The sequence below is a fragment of the Palaemon carinicauda genome, chromosome 29, assembly GCF_036898095.1.
Source record: "Palaemon carinicauda isolate YSFRI2023 chromosome 29, ASM3689809v2, whole genome shotgun sequence".
In the NCBI taxonomy this organism is placed as follows: Eukaryota; Metazoa; Arthropoda; class Malacostraca; order Decapoda; family Palaemonidae; genus Palaemon; species Palaemon carinicauda.
Window position 1 is genome coordinate 94,855,409 of NC_090753.1, and position 17,386 is coordinate 94,872,794.

At 44.5% G+C, this 17,386-nt stretch overlaps 1 protein-coding gene across 1 annotated transcript in view; it reads right to left on the reverse strand.

The window, feature by feature from the left end:
* Positions 1-7,808: 7,808 nt before the first annotated feature.
* Positions 7,809-17,386, reverse strand: part of LOC137622372 (mitochondrial intermediate peptidase) — a 124,327-nt gene continuing 114,749 nt past the window's right edge. Inside the window, exon 14 of the mRNA XM_068352970.1 lies at positions 7,809-8,102. Within this exon, the coding sequence (XP_068209071.1) occupies positions 7,928-8,102 (175 nt within the window). The 3' untranslated portion in view covers positions 7,809-7,927. The remainder of the gene's footprint in view (positions 8,103-17,386) is intronic.

A 17,386-nucleotide genomic window follows, 5' to 3' on the forward strand; every position in this document is an offset into this window, starting at 1 on the left:
ACGCTTTAAATAGAACTTAAGAGCTCTAACAGGGCATAAGACTCTTTCTAGTTCATTGCCTACGATCTCCGATAAGCTGGGGATATCGAAAGATTTAGGCCAAGGCCGAGAAGGCAGCTCATTTTTGGCTAGAAAACCAAGTTGTAGCGAACAAGTGGCTTTTTCTGACGAAAATCCTATGTTCTTGCTGAAGGCATGAATCTCACTGACTCTTTTAGCCGAGGCTAAGCATACCAGGAAAAGAGTCTTAAGAGTGAGATCTTTCAGGGAGGCTGATTGTAACGGCTCCAACCTGTCTGATATGAAGAATCTTAGTACCACGTCTAAATTCCATCCAGGGGCAGCCAAACGACGCTCCTTGGTGGTCTCAAAAGACTTAAGGAGGTCTTGCAGATCTTTATGTTTGGAAAGATCTAAGCCTCTATGCCGGAAGACCGATGCCAACATGCTTCTGTAGCCCTTGATAGTGGGAGCTGAAAGGGATCGTCCTTTTCTCAGGTATAAGAGAAAAACAGCTATTTGAGCTACAGAGGTACTGGTCAAGGATACAGAAACTGACTTGCACCAGTCTCGGAAGACTTCCCACTTCGATTGGTAGACTCTAATGGAAGAAGCTCTCCTTGCTCTAGCAATCGCACTGGCTGCTTCCTTCGAAAAGCCTCTAGCTCTCGAGAGTCTTTCGATAGTCTGAAGGCAGTCAGACGAAGAGCGTGGAGGCTTTGGAGTACCTTCTTTACGTGTGGCTGACGTAGAAGGTCTACCCTTAGAGGAAGACTACTGGGAACGTCTACTAACCATCGAAGTATCTCGGTGAACCATTCTCTCGCGGGCCAGAGGGAAGCAACTAACGTCAACCTTGTCCCTTCGTGAGAGGCGAACTTCTGCAGTACCTTGTTGACAATCTCGAACGGTGGGAATGCGTAGAGATCCAGATGTGACCAATCTAAGAGGAAAGCATCTATATGTATTGCTGCTGGGTCCGGGACTGGAGAGCAATATATTGGAAGCCTCTTGGTCAGCGAGGTTGCAAAGAGATCTATGGATGGTTTACCCCAAGTGGCCCAAAGTCTCTTGCACACATCCTTGTGGAGGGTCCATTCGGTTGGAATTACTTGCCCTTTCCGACTGAGACAATCTGCTATGACGTTCAAGTCGCCTTGGATGAACCTCGTTACTAGGGAGATGTCTTGACCTTTTGACCAGATGAGCAGGTCCCTTGTGATCTCGTACAACGTCAGTGAGTGGGTACCTCCTTGTTTGGAGATGTACGCCAAGGCCGTGGTGATGTCCGAGTTAACTTCCACCACTTTGCCTCGAAGGAGAGACTTGAAGCTTTTCAAGGCCAGATGTACTGCCAACAGCTCCTTGCAGTTGATATGCATGCTCCTCTGACTCGAGTTCCACAGTCCTGAGCATTCCCGACCGTCTAGTGTCGCGCCCCAGCCTACGTCCGATGCGTCCGAGAAGAGAACGTGGTTGGGAGTCTGAACAGCCAGGGAAAGACCCTCTCTTAGGTTGATATTGTCCTTCCACCAAGTCAGACAAGACTTTATCTTTTCGGAAACCGGGATCGAGACCGCTTCTAGCGTCTTGTCCTTTTTCCAGTGAAAAGCTAGATGGTATTGAAGAGGACGGAGGTGTAGTCTTCCTAGTGACACAAATTGTTCCACGGATGACAGCGTCCCTACCAGACTCATCCACAGCCTGACTGAGCAGCGTTCCTTCTTCAGCATCTTCTGGATGGATAGCAGGGCTTGATCTATTCTGGGGGCTGATCGTCTTGTTGTTCAGCAACGTCCTCATCAGAGGGTTCCTCATTCGAAAACTGATGAGGAAACGGCAACGGAGTGGGCAACGTCTGGCTCGCTGAGTCCGGTCGCACTGGTGGATGCGTGACGGAGCCGGACGCAATATCATGGAACTGCTGCACAGTCTGTGAACTGTCAACAACCATGGGTGCGCGAGGAAGCACAGCGTCAACCCGAGACTGTCTAGACCGTCTGGGTTGTGCAGTCAACACCCTACCGGGTTGCTGAGGTTGACGCACTGCGTCAAAACAAGTCACCTCTGCTGGTTGTTGAACGTCCTGAACGTCAACAACCACCTCCGAGCGTCGCTTAACGTCAACGTGCGGCTGGCAACCCACACTGGGTCGCATCGGTGGAGGAACCACCTCAACTGGCAGACGCGAGTAGGTTACCTCAGCGTCAACAGGGCGCACAACCGACCGGTTGGAAGGTTGTTGGCCAGAAGGTTCGGTAGCAACCTTCTCCGCATTAAAGTCCTCTATCAAGGACGCAAGCTTGGACTGCATGTCTTGCAGCAAAGCCCATTTAGGGTCTACGGGAGCAGGTGTGGCAACAGACGGGGTTAGCGACTGAGGCGGTACCGTTTACCATCCCTGAAAGCCTTGTTATGCGTGTCATAATTGTACAGCAAAACTTCAAAGGCTCGAAAACAGCTGTGAAGTTGACCTGTAAACAACTTGGAGCGTCTCCTGGCCAGGCGCCAGGGAGAGTCTACGAGAATTGAGAAGTCTATCTGGGCAGAGGCATGAACTCCCAAGCCGAGAACTTCTCTCGTGTCATATCAGACTCTCGCTCTATAAACCAGTTTAAAAGAAGGGAAAGCAAAGGCTGTATCCCCCAAACTCCTCCTGGTGAAAAACCAGTCGCCTAGCCAACGTAAAGCTCTCTAGGAGAGCGAGAGAGCACTAGCTTAAAAACAACGGCTTCGAAGTAGCTAGGCCTAGTGTAAGCTCTGACGTTTAGGCGAACGAGGAGCAGCAGTTACAAAAAGATCCGGACAAAGATCCTTAAAAAAATCATCATGATTTAATTAAAGTCCATAGGAGGCTAAGCAGCTTTAGGCTCCACTCCATCTGACAGAGTCCTCAAGGGAATATCAGAAGTAGGGAGAACAGCAACTTCCTCATCTACAGGAACCTTGTCCGATAAAAGCTGAGTCTCAAGCAAGGGAGAGACCTACCGTGGTGGCAATGCTTTACAAGCAGAGTCCACACTCACTGGTGCATTAGTAGCGGACCAGAACGCAACGTCATGTAACTGCTTGACAGTCTGTGAACTGTCAACAACTGAACTGTCAACCACAACAGGTGCGTGAGGACGCACAGCGTCCACTCGAGACTGCTTTGACTGCCTAGACTGAGCAGTCAAAACAACTCTAGAATGCGGAGGTTGACGCACAGCGTCAAAACAAGTCAACTCCGATTGTTAGTGAACGTCTTGAACGTCAACAGGAGCATCAGCAAGTGGCCTAACGTCCAAATGCGGCTGAAAAACCACACGAGACCGCATCGAGTGTGGTTCTAAACAACCTGACTGACGTGACTAAGCTACGCCAACGTCAACAGAGAGCACAAAGGAACGTTAGGTTGGCTGAAAGCCAGGATATCGATGAGATAAACGGCTAGACTCAACGGACTAATCGGCAGAATAGTCTTCCATAAGGGAGGCAAGCATATACTGTATGTCTTGCCATACAACCCATTAAGGATCAACGGAAATGGTTGTGGTAAGAGACGAGGGTAACGTCTGTGACCGCAACACTTTGCCTACAAAAAAAAGACTCTCGGAGTCTGTGTTACGCTTTTGTTGGGCGGCGAGCAGTTATCCGATGACTGCATAGGGTCAGAGCTGTCCTAATGGTTGTAACCAGGATGCTGGACCTGTCCTGAAAGGACTGACTTTCGCTTAAGGGCTTCGAAACCTTGTGACAGGTTTCTTATGCGAAAAGCCTTCGGATGACGAGGAGAAACAACGTCTCTCTCGTCTTATGGTAGGGGAGATCTTGGTAAGATACACCCGATACCATAGAGGGAAAACGTCTGTTCGTTGGTCAAGGCCTCTCGAACCCATAAGTCGTTTGACATTACTTCTCCCCTGGGCTTGGGAGCATGTAAGAGGTCCCGGACTAGGTGAACAACAGGCACGAACAGACGAACCCTCGGACGCAACACTGTAACACTTTGCGCATATCACTTTATGACTTCGATTTTCTGTTTTGCACTTATTTCACTGAAATCGAAACTTTTACTGATTTCTACCTGAAACACGCAATTCTACCCTTCATTAAAAGGTAGTAATTGCGAAATCAGTCGTATAATGCAAGCTCATTAATACCAGCAAAAAACAGAAAACATATTTTAAGATAAAAAAAAATCAGTGGCTGGGAAAGAGACTAAACACTAGTTCATATAACTACGTTTTCAATCTCTCACCGCACATAGCCTGGGGACGAGAATAAAAAACTAAAACGTTTTATCCTTCCTCCCCGTACAGCGACTAGGGACGAGAGTAACTCGAGAACAACGTTACCCGCTTGAACGGAACGTTTTCTCTCCTCTCTCTCCCTCCGTCTCTATCTCTCTCTCTCTTTCTCTCTTGATTTCGCACCTAAGAGAAGAGCCCAATTATATTTCGTCAAAAAAACATGTTATTTGACGAAAGGAAAAAACTGAAAGGTTTTTCAATTAAAAAGTTCCTTTAAAATAGAATTTAAAACATTTAAGCTAAGAAAGAATGAACAAAACGTCAGAATCGATTTACTCTATCTGCAAAGTGAAACCGTGATACACTCTCTCTCTATCGTAACGATAGAGCGCATGTTGAACGTCCTGAACGTCAACAACTGCGTAGCATAAATAAACTAAACGTTAGTTCATCTTTGAAAACAGTACGAAGACTATCAAAGAAATTCTTTCATAAAATATTACATTTAAAAAGTTTTAAATCCTTAGCTCTTTAAAAGCTAATTACGATATAAAGGGCTCAACATTGATTAACTTCGGTTTCCAAGTTAGGACCGCCTACTCTCAGGAAAGGTCTATATAAACAAAACATTAAAATTATTTTTATATGTTTATAATAAATGGAAAGTTAATCGAAGAGGCCTAATAAAGGCGGAGAGATATAAAATATATAGAGGAAAATCTATAACGTGATATAATTACTAAAAGCCTAAACACACTTCCGTCTAAGGGAAGGGTCGGCCATTTAAAAGTGAAAGAAAGTCCATACTCTCTTTGTCACCATAATTAAATCTATCCAAAACGAGTTCAAGATTTAAGATGAAGATAAAACACCTGCATAACGAAAGCTCAAAACTAGAATAAAGTACTTCACCAATTAGTTGTGAAAAAACTCCAGTTTAGCAACAGCGAGTAAGTACGTCTTGTCGATAGCTCGACAGAGAGAAAATTGAGTCTTTGTTTACATTGAGTACTGGGTATCTGGACGACAGATGGCGCTGTTGGGCACACCCGCAACCTGTGTAGCGATCGCTGGCGAGTTTTTACCGTAGAGTTGTCTGTCGGGCAACAGAGTTGCAGCTATATAATCACCGGCTAAGTTAAATATTGAAAAAGTAAAAGTATATAAAGCCTGTGCAACTATGAGCTGAAGGAACAGTGCAAAGACCCTGAACAATGTCTACAGTGCATCATATTAGGTGCAATGACAGACCTACAGTACCTTCATATAAGGTTTCTCTAACTTTGTTTTGTTCTAATTTTCCCCTCTCATCTGAAAGCAAATCTTAAGACGAGTCTAGAAATGTAACTCTGTGGTTTTCATATAATAATCGGTTATGCTGTGGTCCGCTAGGTTTGATAAATATATTCTACTGAATTAAAAGTCGATACAGATATATATATTGAAACAGGTTCAAAATAGAATAACGGAATCTCAAACCCCCACAAAATTTACAAGTCCTATTCTTGTTAAGGTTTAATGCACGAGATGAAATTTAAATAGACATCCAGCTGGCTTTTTATTACAAGTAGACACCACTGACACTACCTGCCTAATGCCCTTATCTAGTTCAGGCCTAAAGAAAGTAAGAAAATTGAATGAAGAGAGAGGCTTAAAGCTCACCAACATTATTTTCTGTATGTGAATCCATTTCAGATAATTTGTTAGTTAAATCAAAGGTAATTTAAGCATGACAAAACATCAGCCATAACAATAAGCAATTAATAGGTTTGCATTTACATTCATTCACACATGCAGTAACATCACACATGCCATAGTAAATAACAAGCAACTAAACGATACCTTACAGTTTTCTTTCCAATTTTTCCCCATTCACAAATTGTATGCATAAATAGCAACTATACTATAGTATTTATCCATAATAGTACAGATTCTAAGCAAACGTATAGTTCCAATTGTGACTAGAAACAATAAATTATGGTCCATGTACACTTTGATATACAGTATATCAAATACAATAAGAGGTGGACTACAAAAAATTCGGTGTGGCACTAAAAAAAGAAGGGCCACCATGAAATATTGAAAAATATCTGTAGTAACCCATATACTCTTGCAATTTCTATTCATGAATGGGTTACAACACTAGACTATGACCCTTAGGTATTCTGAATACATCAATACGGAAGCGGCACAAAAGTTGTTCAAGAGGAGGATGACTATGGGAGGCTGGTGATTGCCGAAGCAATGTGCATTAAAATGCAGAATACTGCATTGAACTTTCAAGTTTCCTCAGGCTGTTATGTCCTCCCCTCCAGCAAGAATGCATTCCACAACATGCCTCCAGAATAGGGATTGTCACTTGAGACGCTGTTCCTAATCTCAAGATTTTGGCTGTTATAAATTGTTCCATTTTGAAATGGAAAGTCATAAACAATCTGAAATTAATTCTTTTGCAAAACAATTAGGAGATAAAAAGATTCAATACAATAAATTCTTTTATATTTACACATTTCGCCAATTATACATACACTATTATACAAAACACATAAAATTCCAATAAAAAACCACATTCTTTCAGTTACCAAAAGTAATACAATAGTCAAACACATAACATCACATACCAACATATTTTCCACTTGTTCAAAAACCTGAGTTTTTTCATGTAGCATCAATCAGCTATTTATTATAAGAATAAAGTAGTCTCTATCACAGATAATAAATAATTTCCATCTCCTATAGTCACTTCAAGTGCAAATCAAATTGAAATACTAAGTATATGTACAGTCAGACACAGGAATTCCCGGCACGCCTCGTTCTGAGGAAGGGTACGCTATCACACCCTTACTGTATGATGAGTAACCAAATAGGCTGCGTAGGGAGAGATGGCAAAGGCAGTGGGCAGGGTGACACACAGGAACCTGCTGTGAAGTAAGGGTGTGATAGGGTGTACTATCTCAGAGCAAGGTGTGCCAGGATTTCCTGCATCTAACTGTACCTATCCTTCGTGAAGTAAATTGCAGGCTGAAGATATACAGTAATCCAAATCACATCCCAGCCGCCATGATGTTAAACCCTTCATCTACATTAGGAAAACTTTTCCATATTTTTTACGGAATACACTTATTTCTCACAAATACAGCACCGATGTATATTACATGCCTAGGAAAATTACACAGCTAGAAGTATCGGTGAACAATGTACGGACTGAGACACATGCTCAGTCTAGCATTTTTGCCTTCAAGTTATGCTCAAGGATTGAAGGAAGAGCAACAAGGAGGCATTGAAGAAAAAATAAAAGGTCAGAACTAAAGGAAGAAGAGCAGGGAAGGATCAAAGGCAACGCAACAGTGGCAGGACCGAAGGGAAAACACCAATGTATGACTGAAGGAAAAGCAGTAAGAGGTCTGGAGGGAAATCAGCAAGGAAGGATCAAAGGAAAGACATCAGGACAGGATCAAAGGAAATCAGCAGGGCAGCACTGAAGTAAAAATAACAGGGTCCAGAGGGCAGAAGGAAAAACAGAAAGCAGGATAAAAGGTAAAACAACAGGGAAGGATTGAATTAAAACAAAAGGCATAATTTTCTATTATCTGTTCATAAATGTGGATAATATCTTGGTAGACATTCTGTACATTTGGACAAATTCTTTGGAAGATAAAATTGTACATAACAATATTCTATTTGAAAGCTAAAGACTAGCTCCTTAATACCCTTTCAACCGTTTGTTTCTTCAAGTCTAAGTCTGTCATTAAAGCTTCAACCATGACCTCTGCGCTGACTTCTCGGCCTAGAAATTCTCCGACCATGGCAAGAGGCGGCTTCCCTCCTCCATGTGCGAGCACTTCTGTTCGATATTTTTCACCCATTTCTCTGTTGAAAAAAATATTTTCCATCCAATGAATCCCTTAAAACATTATAGATTAAATCAAAATAAAGAAAGGCCTCAACTTACGTACTTAAAGAGGTTCCAAGAAGCTGTTTATAATCTAAATTGTTTGTAAGTAAAGTGTTAGGCAAACTCACATGCCTACGATTTTCAACTGCCAAATTCAAAAATTAGTCCCGTTTCATACTGCAAATGGTGTCTTGCTTACTGCATTAAGTTACGGTATATTGTTTCATTATAATCTTTCATTATGAACCCTTGGCAAGTTATCCCTTACAGCTATAGTAATGTAATCTTCTTCCTTTAATAAATGCAAGTATGTATTAAACAATAAAAATATAGAATCCAAAAAAGCAACAGTTGGTTTGACAGGAAAATGTAAATCTTTTGATTACTTACATAATGATTCCCAAAGGCTTCAAAACCTAAAAGTGAATAATTCATCAGCTGAACTTGAGAGGAGTCCAAGGTTTAAGACATGTTTCATTTTGGTAACGGTAAAAACAAAACCAAAGACGAATAACCAATTATAAACCCCAAAACCTTTTAGGTAGAAGCAACAGCTGTTCTTGTCCGGGAACATTTATCCCACTCGCTGTGGGCTGACGCCAGTCTCAGACTATCTATCATACCTTAAAATCCTAAATGTACATTGTAAATTGAAAGAAATTCACAGTTTTACTCTTACAAAGGTGATGTTTAATGAGAGTCCACTGAAAATTCACAGATATTTGAATATTTTGTTACTGACACAAGAGGAATTCTGCTGCATCCAGTCAAATTCAAAACAGTCATCTGAAGACACTTGATCAGCACTGGACATGCATGATTTGCATCGACTTGGTGGTGGCACACATTTTACGTCAGTAAAAATAAATCTTGACAAAACTTCATTGAATATATAGTACAGTTCACCTGCTTATCGGCAGATTTGCATATACATCGTTGACCAATTGGTACATACTTACAAAAGTTATACACATAAATTCACTTATACAGATAAAAAAAAAATAAAAAGGCTGGAAAACAAATGGAAGAAACAGACTTTCAGAGCCAAAGACTTCTGGCTTTAAAAATGAGGGAAATTATCTTTTTGATTTAACAAAAATTGTATCTAATATTATAATTTTACATGTTGAAAGAACTTTCTTTGATAAAATACACAACACAATTCTTTCTTAGTATGGAAGAGGTATCAGATAACCAGCTATTTTGTAAAAATTCTAAATTTACTATTTTCCAATAAAAAATCACTATTTTTAAGAAAGGAAACTATTCAAACTAATGATAAAATAAGAACAAATAAGAGACTGAGAGAGACAGACAGAGAATAAACTTATACCAAATGCCCCAGTGTTAGTCTTAAGGTAAAGTTCCAGAGTGAGAAAAATGTTATTTTCATTAGTAAAATAAATTTTTGAATATACTTACCCGGTGATCATATAGCTGTCAGCTCTGCTGCCCGACAGAAAAACCTACGGGCGGAATACGCCAGCGATCGCTATACAGGTGGGGGTGTACATCAACAGCGCCATCTGTCGAGCAGGTACTCAAGTACTCGATGTCAACACAGAACCAATTTTCTCCTCGGTCCACTGGGTCTCTATTGGGGAGGAAGGGTGGGTCCTTTAATTTATGATCACCGGGTAAGTATATTCAAAAATTTATTTTACTAATGAAAATAACATTTTTCAATATTAAACTTACCCGGTGATCATATAGCTGATTCACACCCAGGGGGGTGGGTAGAGACCAGCATATATGTTAACATTAAGAGCTAAGTATTCCGTATTTCATTTTAGCAGTTATTCAAAATAACAAACATAAAATTAATAAGTACCTGGTAAGGAAGTCGAATTGAACAATTACTCTGCCTTTTTAAGTACGTCTTCCTTACTGAGCCTCGCGATCCTCACAGGATGCTGAGCGACTCCTAGGAGCTGAAGTATGAAGGGTTGCAACCCATACTAAAGGACCTCATCAAAACCTCTAATCTAGGCGCTTCTCAAGAAAGAATTTGACCACCCGCCAAATCAACCAGGATGCGAACGGCTTCTTAGCCTTCCGGACAACCCAAAAACAACAATAAAAAGCATTTCAAGAGAAAGATTAAAAAGGTTATGGGATTAGGGGAATGTAGTGGTTGAGCCCTCACCCACTACTGCACTCGCTGCTACGAATGGTCCCAGGGTGTAGCAGTTCTCGTAAAGAGACTGGACATCTTTAAGGTAAAATGATGCGAACACTGACTTGCTTCTCCAATAGGTTGCATCCATTACACTCTGCAGAGATCTGTTTTGTTTGAAGGCCACTGAAGTTGCGACAGCTCTAACTTCATGTGTCCTTACCTTCAGCAAAGCATGGTCCTCCTCATTCAGATGGGAATGAGCTTCTCGAATTAAAAGTCTGATATAATAAGAAACTGCATTCTTCGACATTGGTAAAGAAGGTTTCTTAATGGCGCACCATAAAGCTTCTGATTGTCCACGTAATGGCTTAGTCCGTTTCAAATAGTACTTAAGAGCTCTTACCGGGCATGGTACTCTTTCTTGTTCATTTCCAACCAAATTAGCAAGGCTTGGAATATCGAACGATTTGGGCCAAGGACGAGAAGGAAGTTCGTTTTTGGCTAAAAAACCAAGCTGTAAGGAACATGTAGCCGTTTCAGATGTAAATCCAATGTTCCTGCTGAAGGCGTGTATCTCACTGACTCTTTTAGCTGTTGCTAAGCAGACGAGGAAAAGAGTTTTCAAAGTGAGATCTTTTAAAGAGGCTGATTGAAGTGGTTCAAACCTTGCTGACATAAGGAACCTTAGTACCACGTCTAAGTTCCAACCTGGTGTGGTCAACCGATGCTCCTTCGAGGTCTCAAAAGACTTAAGGAGGTCCTGTAGATCTTTGTTGTTGGAAAGATCTAAGCCTCTGTGACGGAAGACTGCTGCCAACATGCTCCTGTAACCCTTGATCGTGGGAGCTGAAAGGGATCTTTCCTTCCTTAGGTATAAAAGGAAGTCAGCTATTTGAGTTACAGAGGTACTGGTTGAGGATACTGATTTAGACTTGCACCAGCTTCGGAAGACTTCCCACTTCGACTGGTAGACTTTGAGAGTGGATGTCCTCCTAGCTCTAGCAATCGCTCTGGCTGCCTCCTTCGAAAAGCCTCTAGCTCTCGAGAGTCTTTCGATAGTCTGAAGGCAGTCAGACGAAGAGCGTGGAGGCTTGGGTGTACCTTCTTTACATGCGGCTGACGCAGAAGGTCAACTCTTAGAGGAAGTGTTCTGGGAACGTCTACTAGCCATTGCAGTACCTCGGTGAACCATTCTCTCGCGGGCCAGAGGGGAGCAACCAACGTCAACCTTGTCCCTTCGTGAGAGGCGAACTTCTGCAGTACTCTGTTGACAATCTTGAACGGGGGGGAACGCATAAAGGTCTAGATGGGACCAATCCAGAAGAAAGGCATCTATGTGAACTGCTGCTGGGTCCGGAATCGGTGAACAATAAATTGGGAGCCTCTTGGTCATCGAGGTTGTGAACAGATCTATGGTGGGCTGGCCCCACAATGCCCATAGTCTGTTGCATACATTCTTGTGAAGGGTCCACTCTGTTGGGATGATTTGACCCTTCCGGCTGAGGCGGTCTGCCATGACATTCATGTCGCCTTGAATGAACCTCGTTACTAGGGATATGTTTCGATCTCTTGACCAGGTGAGGAGGTCCCTTGCGATCTCGTACAACGTCATCGAATGAGTCCCTCCTTGCTTGGAGATGTACGCCAAGGCTGTGGTGTTGTCGGAGTTCACCTCCACCACCTTGCCTAGAAGGAGGGACTTGAAGCTTCTCAAGGCCAGATGAACTGCCAGTAGCTCCTTGCAGTTGATGTGCAACTCGCTTTGAACCGCATTCCACGTGCCCGAGCATTCCCGACCGTCCAATGTCGCACCCCAGCCCGTGTCCGATGCGTCCGAGAAGAGAAGGTGGTCGGGGGTCTGAACAGCCAGTTGCAGACCCTCCCTGAGGAGAATGTTGTTCTTCCACCAAGTCAGTGACGACTTCATCTTCTCGGATATAGGAACCGAGACCGTTTCTAGCGTCTTGTCCTTTCTCCAGTGAGCAGCTAAGTGAAATTGAAGGGGGCGGAGGTGGAGTCTCCCTAACGCGATGAACTGGTCCAGTGATGAAAGCGTCCCTATCAGACTCATCCACTGTCTGACTGAACATCGGTCCTTCTTCAGCATGGACTGGATGCATTCTTGGGCTTGACTGATTCTGGGGGCCGACGGAAAAGCCCGAAAAGCTTGACTCTGAATCTCCATTCCTAAGTATACTATAGTTTGGGATGGGACGAGTTGGGACTTTTCTATATTGACCAGAAGACCCAATTCCTTGGTCAGATCTAGAGTCCACTGTAGATTCTCCAGACAGCGACGACTTGACGCAGCTCTTAAAAGCCAGTCGTCCAAATAGAGGGAGGCTCTGATGTTTGCTAAATGCAGGAATTTGGCAATATTCCTCATCAGTTTGGTAAAAACTAGAGGTGCCGTGCTTAGGCCAAAGCACAGGGCTTGGAACTGGTATACAACCTTCCCGAAAACGAACCTTAGAAAAGGTTGGGAATCTGGGTGGATGGGGACGTGAAAGTAAGCGTCCTTTAGGTCTAACGAGACCATCCAGTCTTCCTTCCTGACCGATGCTAGAACCGACTTTGTCGTCTCCATGGTGAACGTCTGCTTTGTGACAAAGACATTCAGAGAACTGACGTCTAGCACCGGTCTCCACCCTCCTGTCTTCTTCGGCACTAAGAAGAGGCGGTTGTAGAAGCCCGGGGATTGATGGTCCCGGACTATGACTACCGCTCCCTTTTGTAGTAAGAGAGACACCTCTTGCTGTAAAGCTAGCCTCTTGTCCTCCTCTCTGTACCTGGGAGAGAGGTCGATGGGAGTTGTTGCTAGAGGGGACTTGCGCAAGAATGGAATCTTGTACCCCTCCCTGAGTAACTTCACAGACTGTGCGTCTGCGCCCCTGTTCTCCCAGGCCTGCCAGTAGTTCTTGAGCCTGGCTCCCACTGCTGTCTGAAGAAGGTGGCAGTCAGACTCTGCCTCTAGAGGACTTGGAACCCTTCTTCTTGCTCCCACGTTGACTTCCGGCACGAGCACCTCCTCTGCTGGAGGCTCTGCCACGAAAGGGCGGAATGAACCTTGACGCTGGAGTGTCCATCCTGGGTCTAGGTACGGAGGGCAAAGGGGTGGCTTTGCGTGCTGATGACGCCACCAGGTCATGGGTGTCTTTCTGGATCAAGGAGGCAGCAATCTCCTTGATCAACTCTTCAGGGAAGAGACACTTCGAGAGTGGAGCAAACATAAGCTCCGACTTTTGACATGGGGTGACTCCAGCTGACAAGAAGGAGCAAAGGTGATCTCGCTTCTTGAGGACCCCAGACACGAAAGAAGCCGCAAGCTCACTAGAACCATCCCGTATGGCTTTGTCCATGCAGGACATGATGAGCATGGAAGTTTCCTTATCAGAAGGGGAGGTCTTCCTGCTCAACGCTCCCAAACACCAGTCCAAGAAGTTAAAGACTTCGAATGCGCGGAAAACTCCCTTCATAAGATGGTCCATATCCGAAGGAGTCCAGCAAATCTTGGAGCGTCTCATAGCCAGCCTGCGGGGAGAGTCTACCAGACTTGAGAAGTCGCCCTGGGCAGAGGCAGGAACTCCCAAGCCGAGAACTTCTCCCGTGGCATACCAGACGCTAGATCTGGAAGCAAGCTTGACCGGGGGAAACATGAAGGATGTCTTCCCAAGTTGCTTCTTGGACTGCAACCACTCTCCCAGTACCCTTAAAGCTCTCTTGGACGAGCGAGCGAGTACGAGCTTCGTAAAGGCAGGTGCTGCTGACTGCATGCCTAAAGCGAACTCAGAGGGAGGCGAGCGTGGTGCTGCAGACACAAACTGATCCGGATATAAATCCTTGAACAGCGCAAGCACTTTCCTAAAGTCTAAGGAGGGAGGCGTGGTCTTGGGTTCTTCGATGTCCGAGTGTTGGTCGTCAAGATGTGCAGCTTCGTCATCATCAGAGATACCATCGTCTGAATGTTGAGGAGGAAGAGGCAACGGAGTGGGCTGGACGGCTGAGTCCAGCAGCACGGGTGCATGCGTGGCTGCACTGGACCCAACATCATGCCACTGTTGGTCAGTCTGAGAACTGGCAACAACCAAAGCTGAGTGGGTGCGCAAAGCGTCTACTCCCGACTGTGGAAGGATAGCGGAGACCACCGTGGGTTGCGGAGGCTGACGCACCGCGTCAAAACACGGCAGCCTAACTCCACCCTCCTGTTGTTGTGGGAGCTCACGCACGGCAACGGAGGGTTCCGTGCGTCTGTGAACGTCAGCATGCGTCTGGCAAGGACGACTGCGCATGGGTGGAGGAGCTCTCACAGCTGGAGTGTGGGAGCAGGCAGCCTCAGCGTCTGCTGGGCGCACAACCGTGGCAGGTTGTAGGCTAACGGGTGCAGCGTCAACCTTCTCCGCACGAAACTCCTGCATAACAGCAGCTAACTGAGTCTGCATAGACTGCAGCAAAGACCACTTAGGGTCTACAAAAGCGGCAACAGACGGAGTTACTGTCCGTTGTGACTGAGGGTCTAAAACAGCGGGTGCGGCAACAGACGGAGTTACTGCCTGATGCGGTACCACTTTGCCTCTCTTAGGAGGTGTGCAGTCGTCGGAGGACTGCAGCGAGTCCGAACTGACCCAGTGGCTACACCTGGGCCGTTGGACTAGCTCGGAAGGGACCTTACGTTTAAGAGGCCGTGAGACCTTGGTCCATCGTTTCTGTCGAGAAACCTCTTCCGCAGACGAGGAATGAACGGGCTCACTCGTCTTCTTGTGGGTGGGACGATCTAGGTAAGATACGTCCGAAACCACGGAAGGTACATCTGTCCGCTGATTAAAGCCTGTCGAACCCTTTGGTCGTACGACATTGCTTCTCCCCTGGGCTTGGGAGCTTGCAAGAGGTCCCGGACTGGGAGGACGACAGGCACGAACAGACGCACCCTCATGCGTAACACTGACACTCACTTCACTTCCCACTGCACTTTTACCTTTCAACTCTCTGACGTCAGCCATGAGTTGATTGCGGTCATTCGCCAATGACTCGACTCTCTCACCTAGAGCCTCGATGGCATGCATCATATCTGCCATTGAAGGTTGATGAGAGCTAGTAGGGGGGTCGGGTGCAACCACTACAGGGGAAGGAATAGGTTGAGGGGCATGGGGAGAGGAAAAATCAGTTGAGCGAGACGAACTCCTCCTGATCCTATCCTTCTCTAGCCTACGTGCATATTTCAGGAATTCTTGAAACCCGAATTCCGAAAGCCCAGCGCATTCCTCACATCGATCTTCCAATTGACAAGCTTTACCCCTACAATTGGAACAAACGGTGTGCGGATCGATAGAGGCCTTCGGAAGACGCCTTGAACAGTCCCTAGCGCTACATTTCCTGTACTTGGGGACTTAAGAAGGGTCAGACATCTTGAATTGGTCAAAGGGGGGAATTCAAAATCTATCCAAGTCGTCAACAAATAATCCAAAATCCAAAAAAGAATGCAAGGAAGTATTGAAGATAACTTCTGCACAGCGATAGCTAAAAACCAGAAATGAATACTTCACCAAATAACGTGAAAATCAATCCAGAAAACAAGAGCGTATTCAGTAGGTCTTGCCGGTGGCACGACAGAGAGAAAATTGGTTCTGTGTTGACATCGAGTACTTGAGTACCTGCTCGACAGATGGCGCTGTTGATGTACACCCCCACCTGTATAGCGATCGCTGGCGTATTCCGCCCGTAGGTTTTTCTGTCGGGCAGCAGAGCTGACAGCTATATGATCACCGGGTAAGTTTAATATTGAAAACTGGTTTTCACAACAGAGATATTTCATTCTATATCTATTACAAATATGAAAACAATGTTGAGTAGGGTTGGAAATCTCTTGTTATTACATTATAAATCTTTAATGATCCTTTCTTAAAAAAGTGCAAATTTTTTTTGGAAAAATAAAAAAATGTTATTTTCCTTAGTAAAATAAATTTTTGAATATACTTACCCGATGATCATGTAGCTGTCAACTCTGTTGCCCGACAGAAAAATCTAAGGTCGGGATACGCCAGCGATCGCTATACAGGTGGGGGTGTACATCAACAGCGCCATCTGTCGAGTAGGTACTCAGGTACTTCTTGTCAACAAGAACTCAATTTTCTCCTCGGTCCACTGGGTCTCTATGGGGAGGAAGGGAGGGTCCTTAAATTCATGATCATCGGGTAAGTATATTCAAAAATTTATTTTACTAAGGAAAATAACATTTTTCAATATTAATCTTACCCGATGATCATGTAGCTGATTCACACCCAGGGGGGTGGGTGGAGACCAGCATACATGTTAACATTAGAAGCTAAGTATCCCGTATTTCATTTTAGCAGTTATTCAAAATAACAAACATAAATAAGTACCTGGTAAGGAAGTCGACTTGAACCATTACTCTGCCTTTTTAAGTACGTCTTCCTTACTGAGCCTAGCGATCCTCTTAGGATGCTGAGCGACTCCTAGGTGCTGAAGTATGAAGGGCTGCAACCCATACTAAAGGACCTCATCACAACCTCTAATCTAGGCGCTTCTCAAGAAAGAATTTGACCACCCGCCAAATCAACCAGGATGCGGAAGGCTTCTTAGCCTTCCGTACAACCCAAAAACAACAATAAAAAGCATTTCAAGAGAAAGATTAAAAAAGGTTATGGGATTATGGGAATGTAGTGGTTGAGCCCTTACCTACTACTGCACTCGCTGCTACGAATGGTCCCAGGGTGTAGCAGTTCTCGTAAAGAGACTGGACATCTTTAAGGTAAAATGATGCGAACACTGACTTGCTTCTCCAATAGGTTGCATCCATAACACTCTGCAGAGAACGGTTCTGTTTGAAGGCCACTGAAGTAGCGACAGCTCTAACTTCATGTGTCCTTACCTTCAGCAAAGCATGGTCTTCTTCCATCAGATGAGAATGGGCCTCTCTAATCAAAAGCCTGATGTAATAAGAAACTGCGTTCTTAGACATCGGTAAAGCAGGTTTCTTAATAGAACACCATAAAGCTTCTGATTGTCCTCGTAATGGCTTTGTACGTCTTAAATAGTACTTAAGAGCTCTTACTGGGCATAGTACTCTCTCTTGTTCGTAACCAACCAAGTTGGACAGGCTTGGGATCTCGAACGACTTGGGCC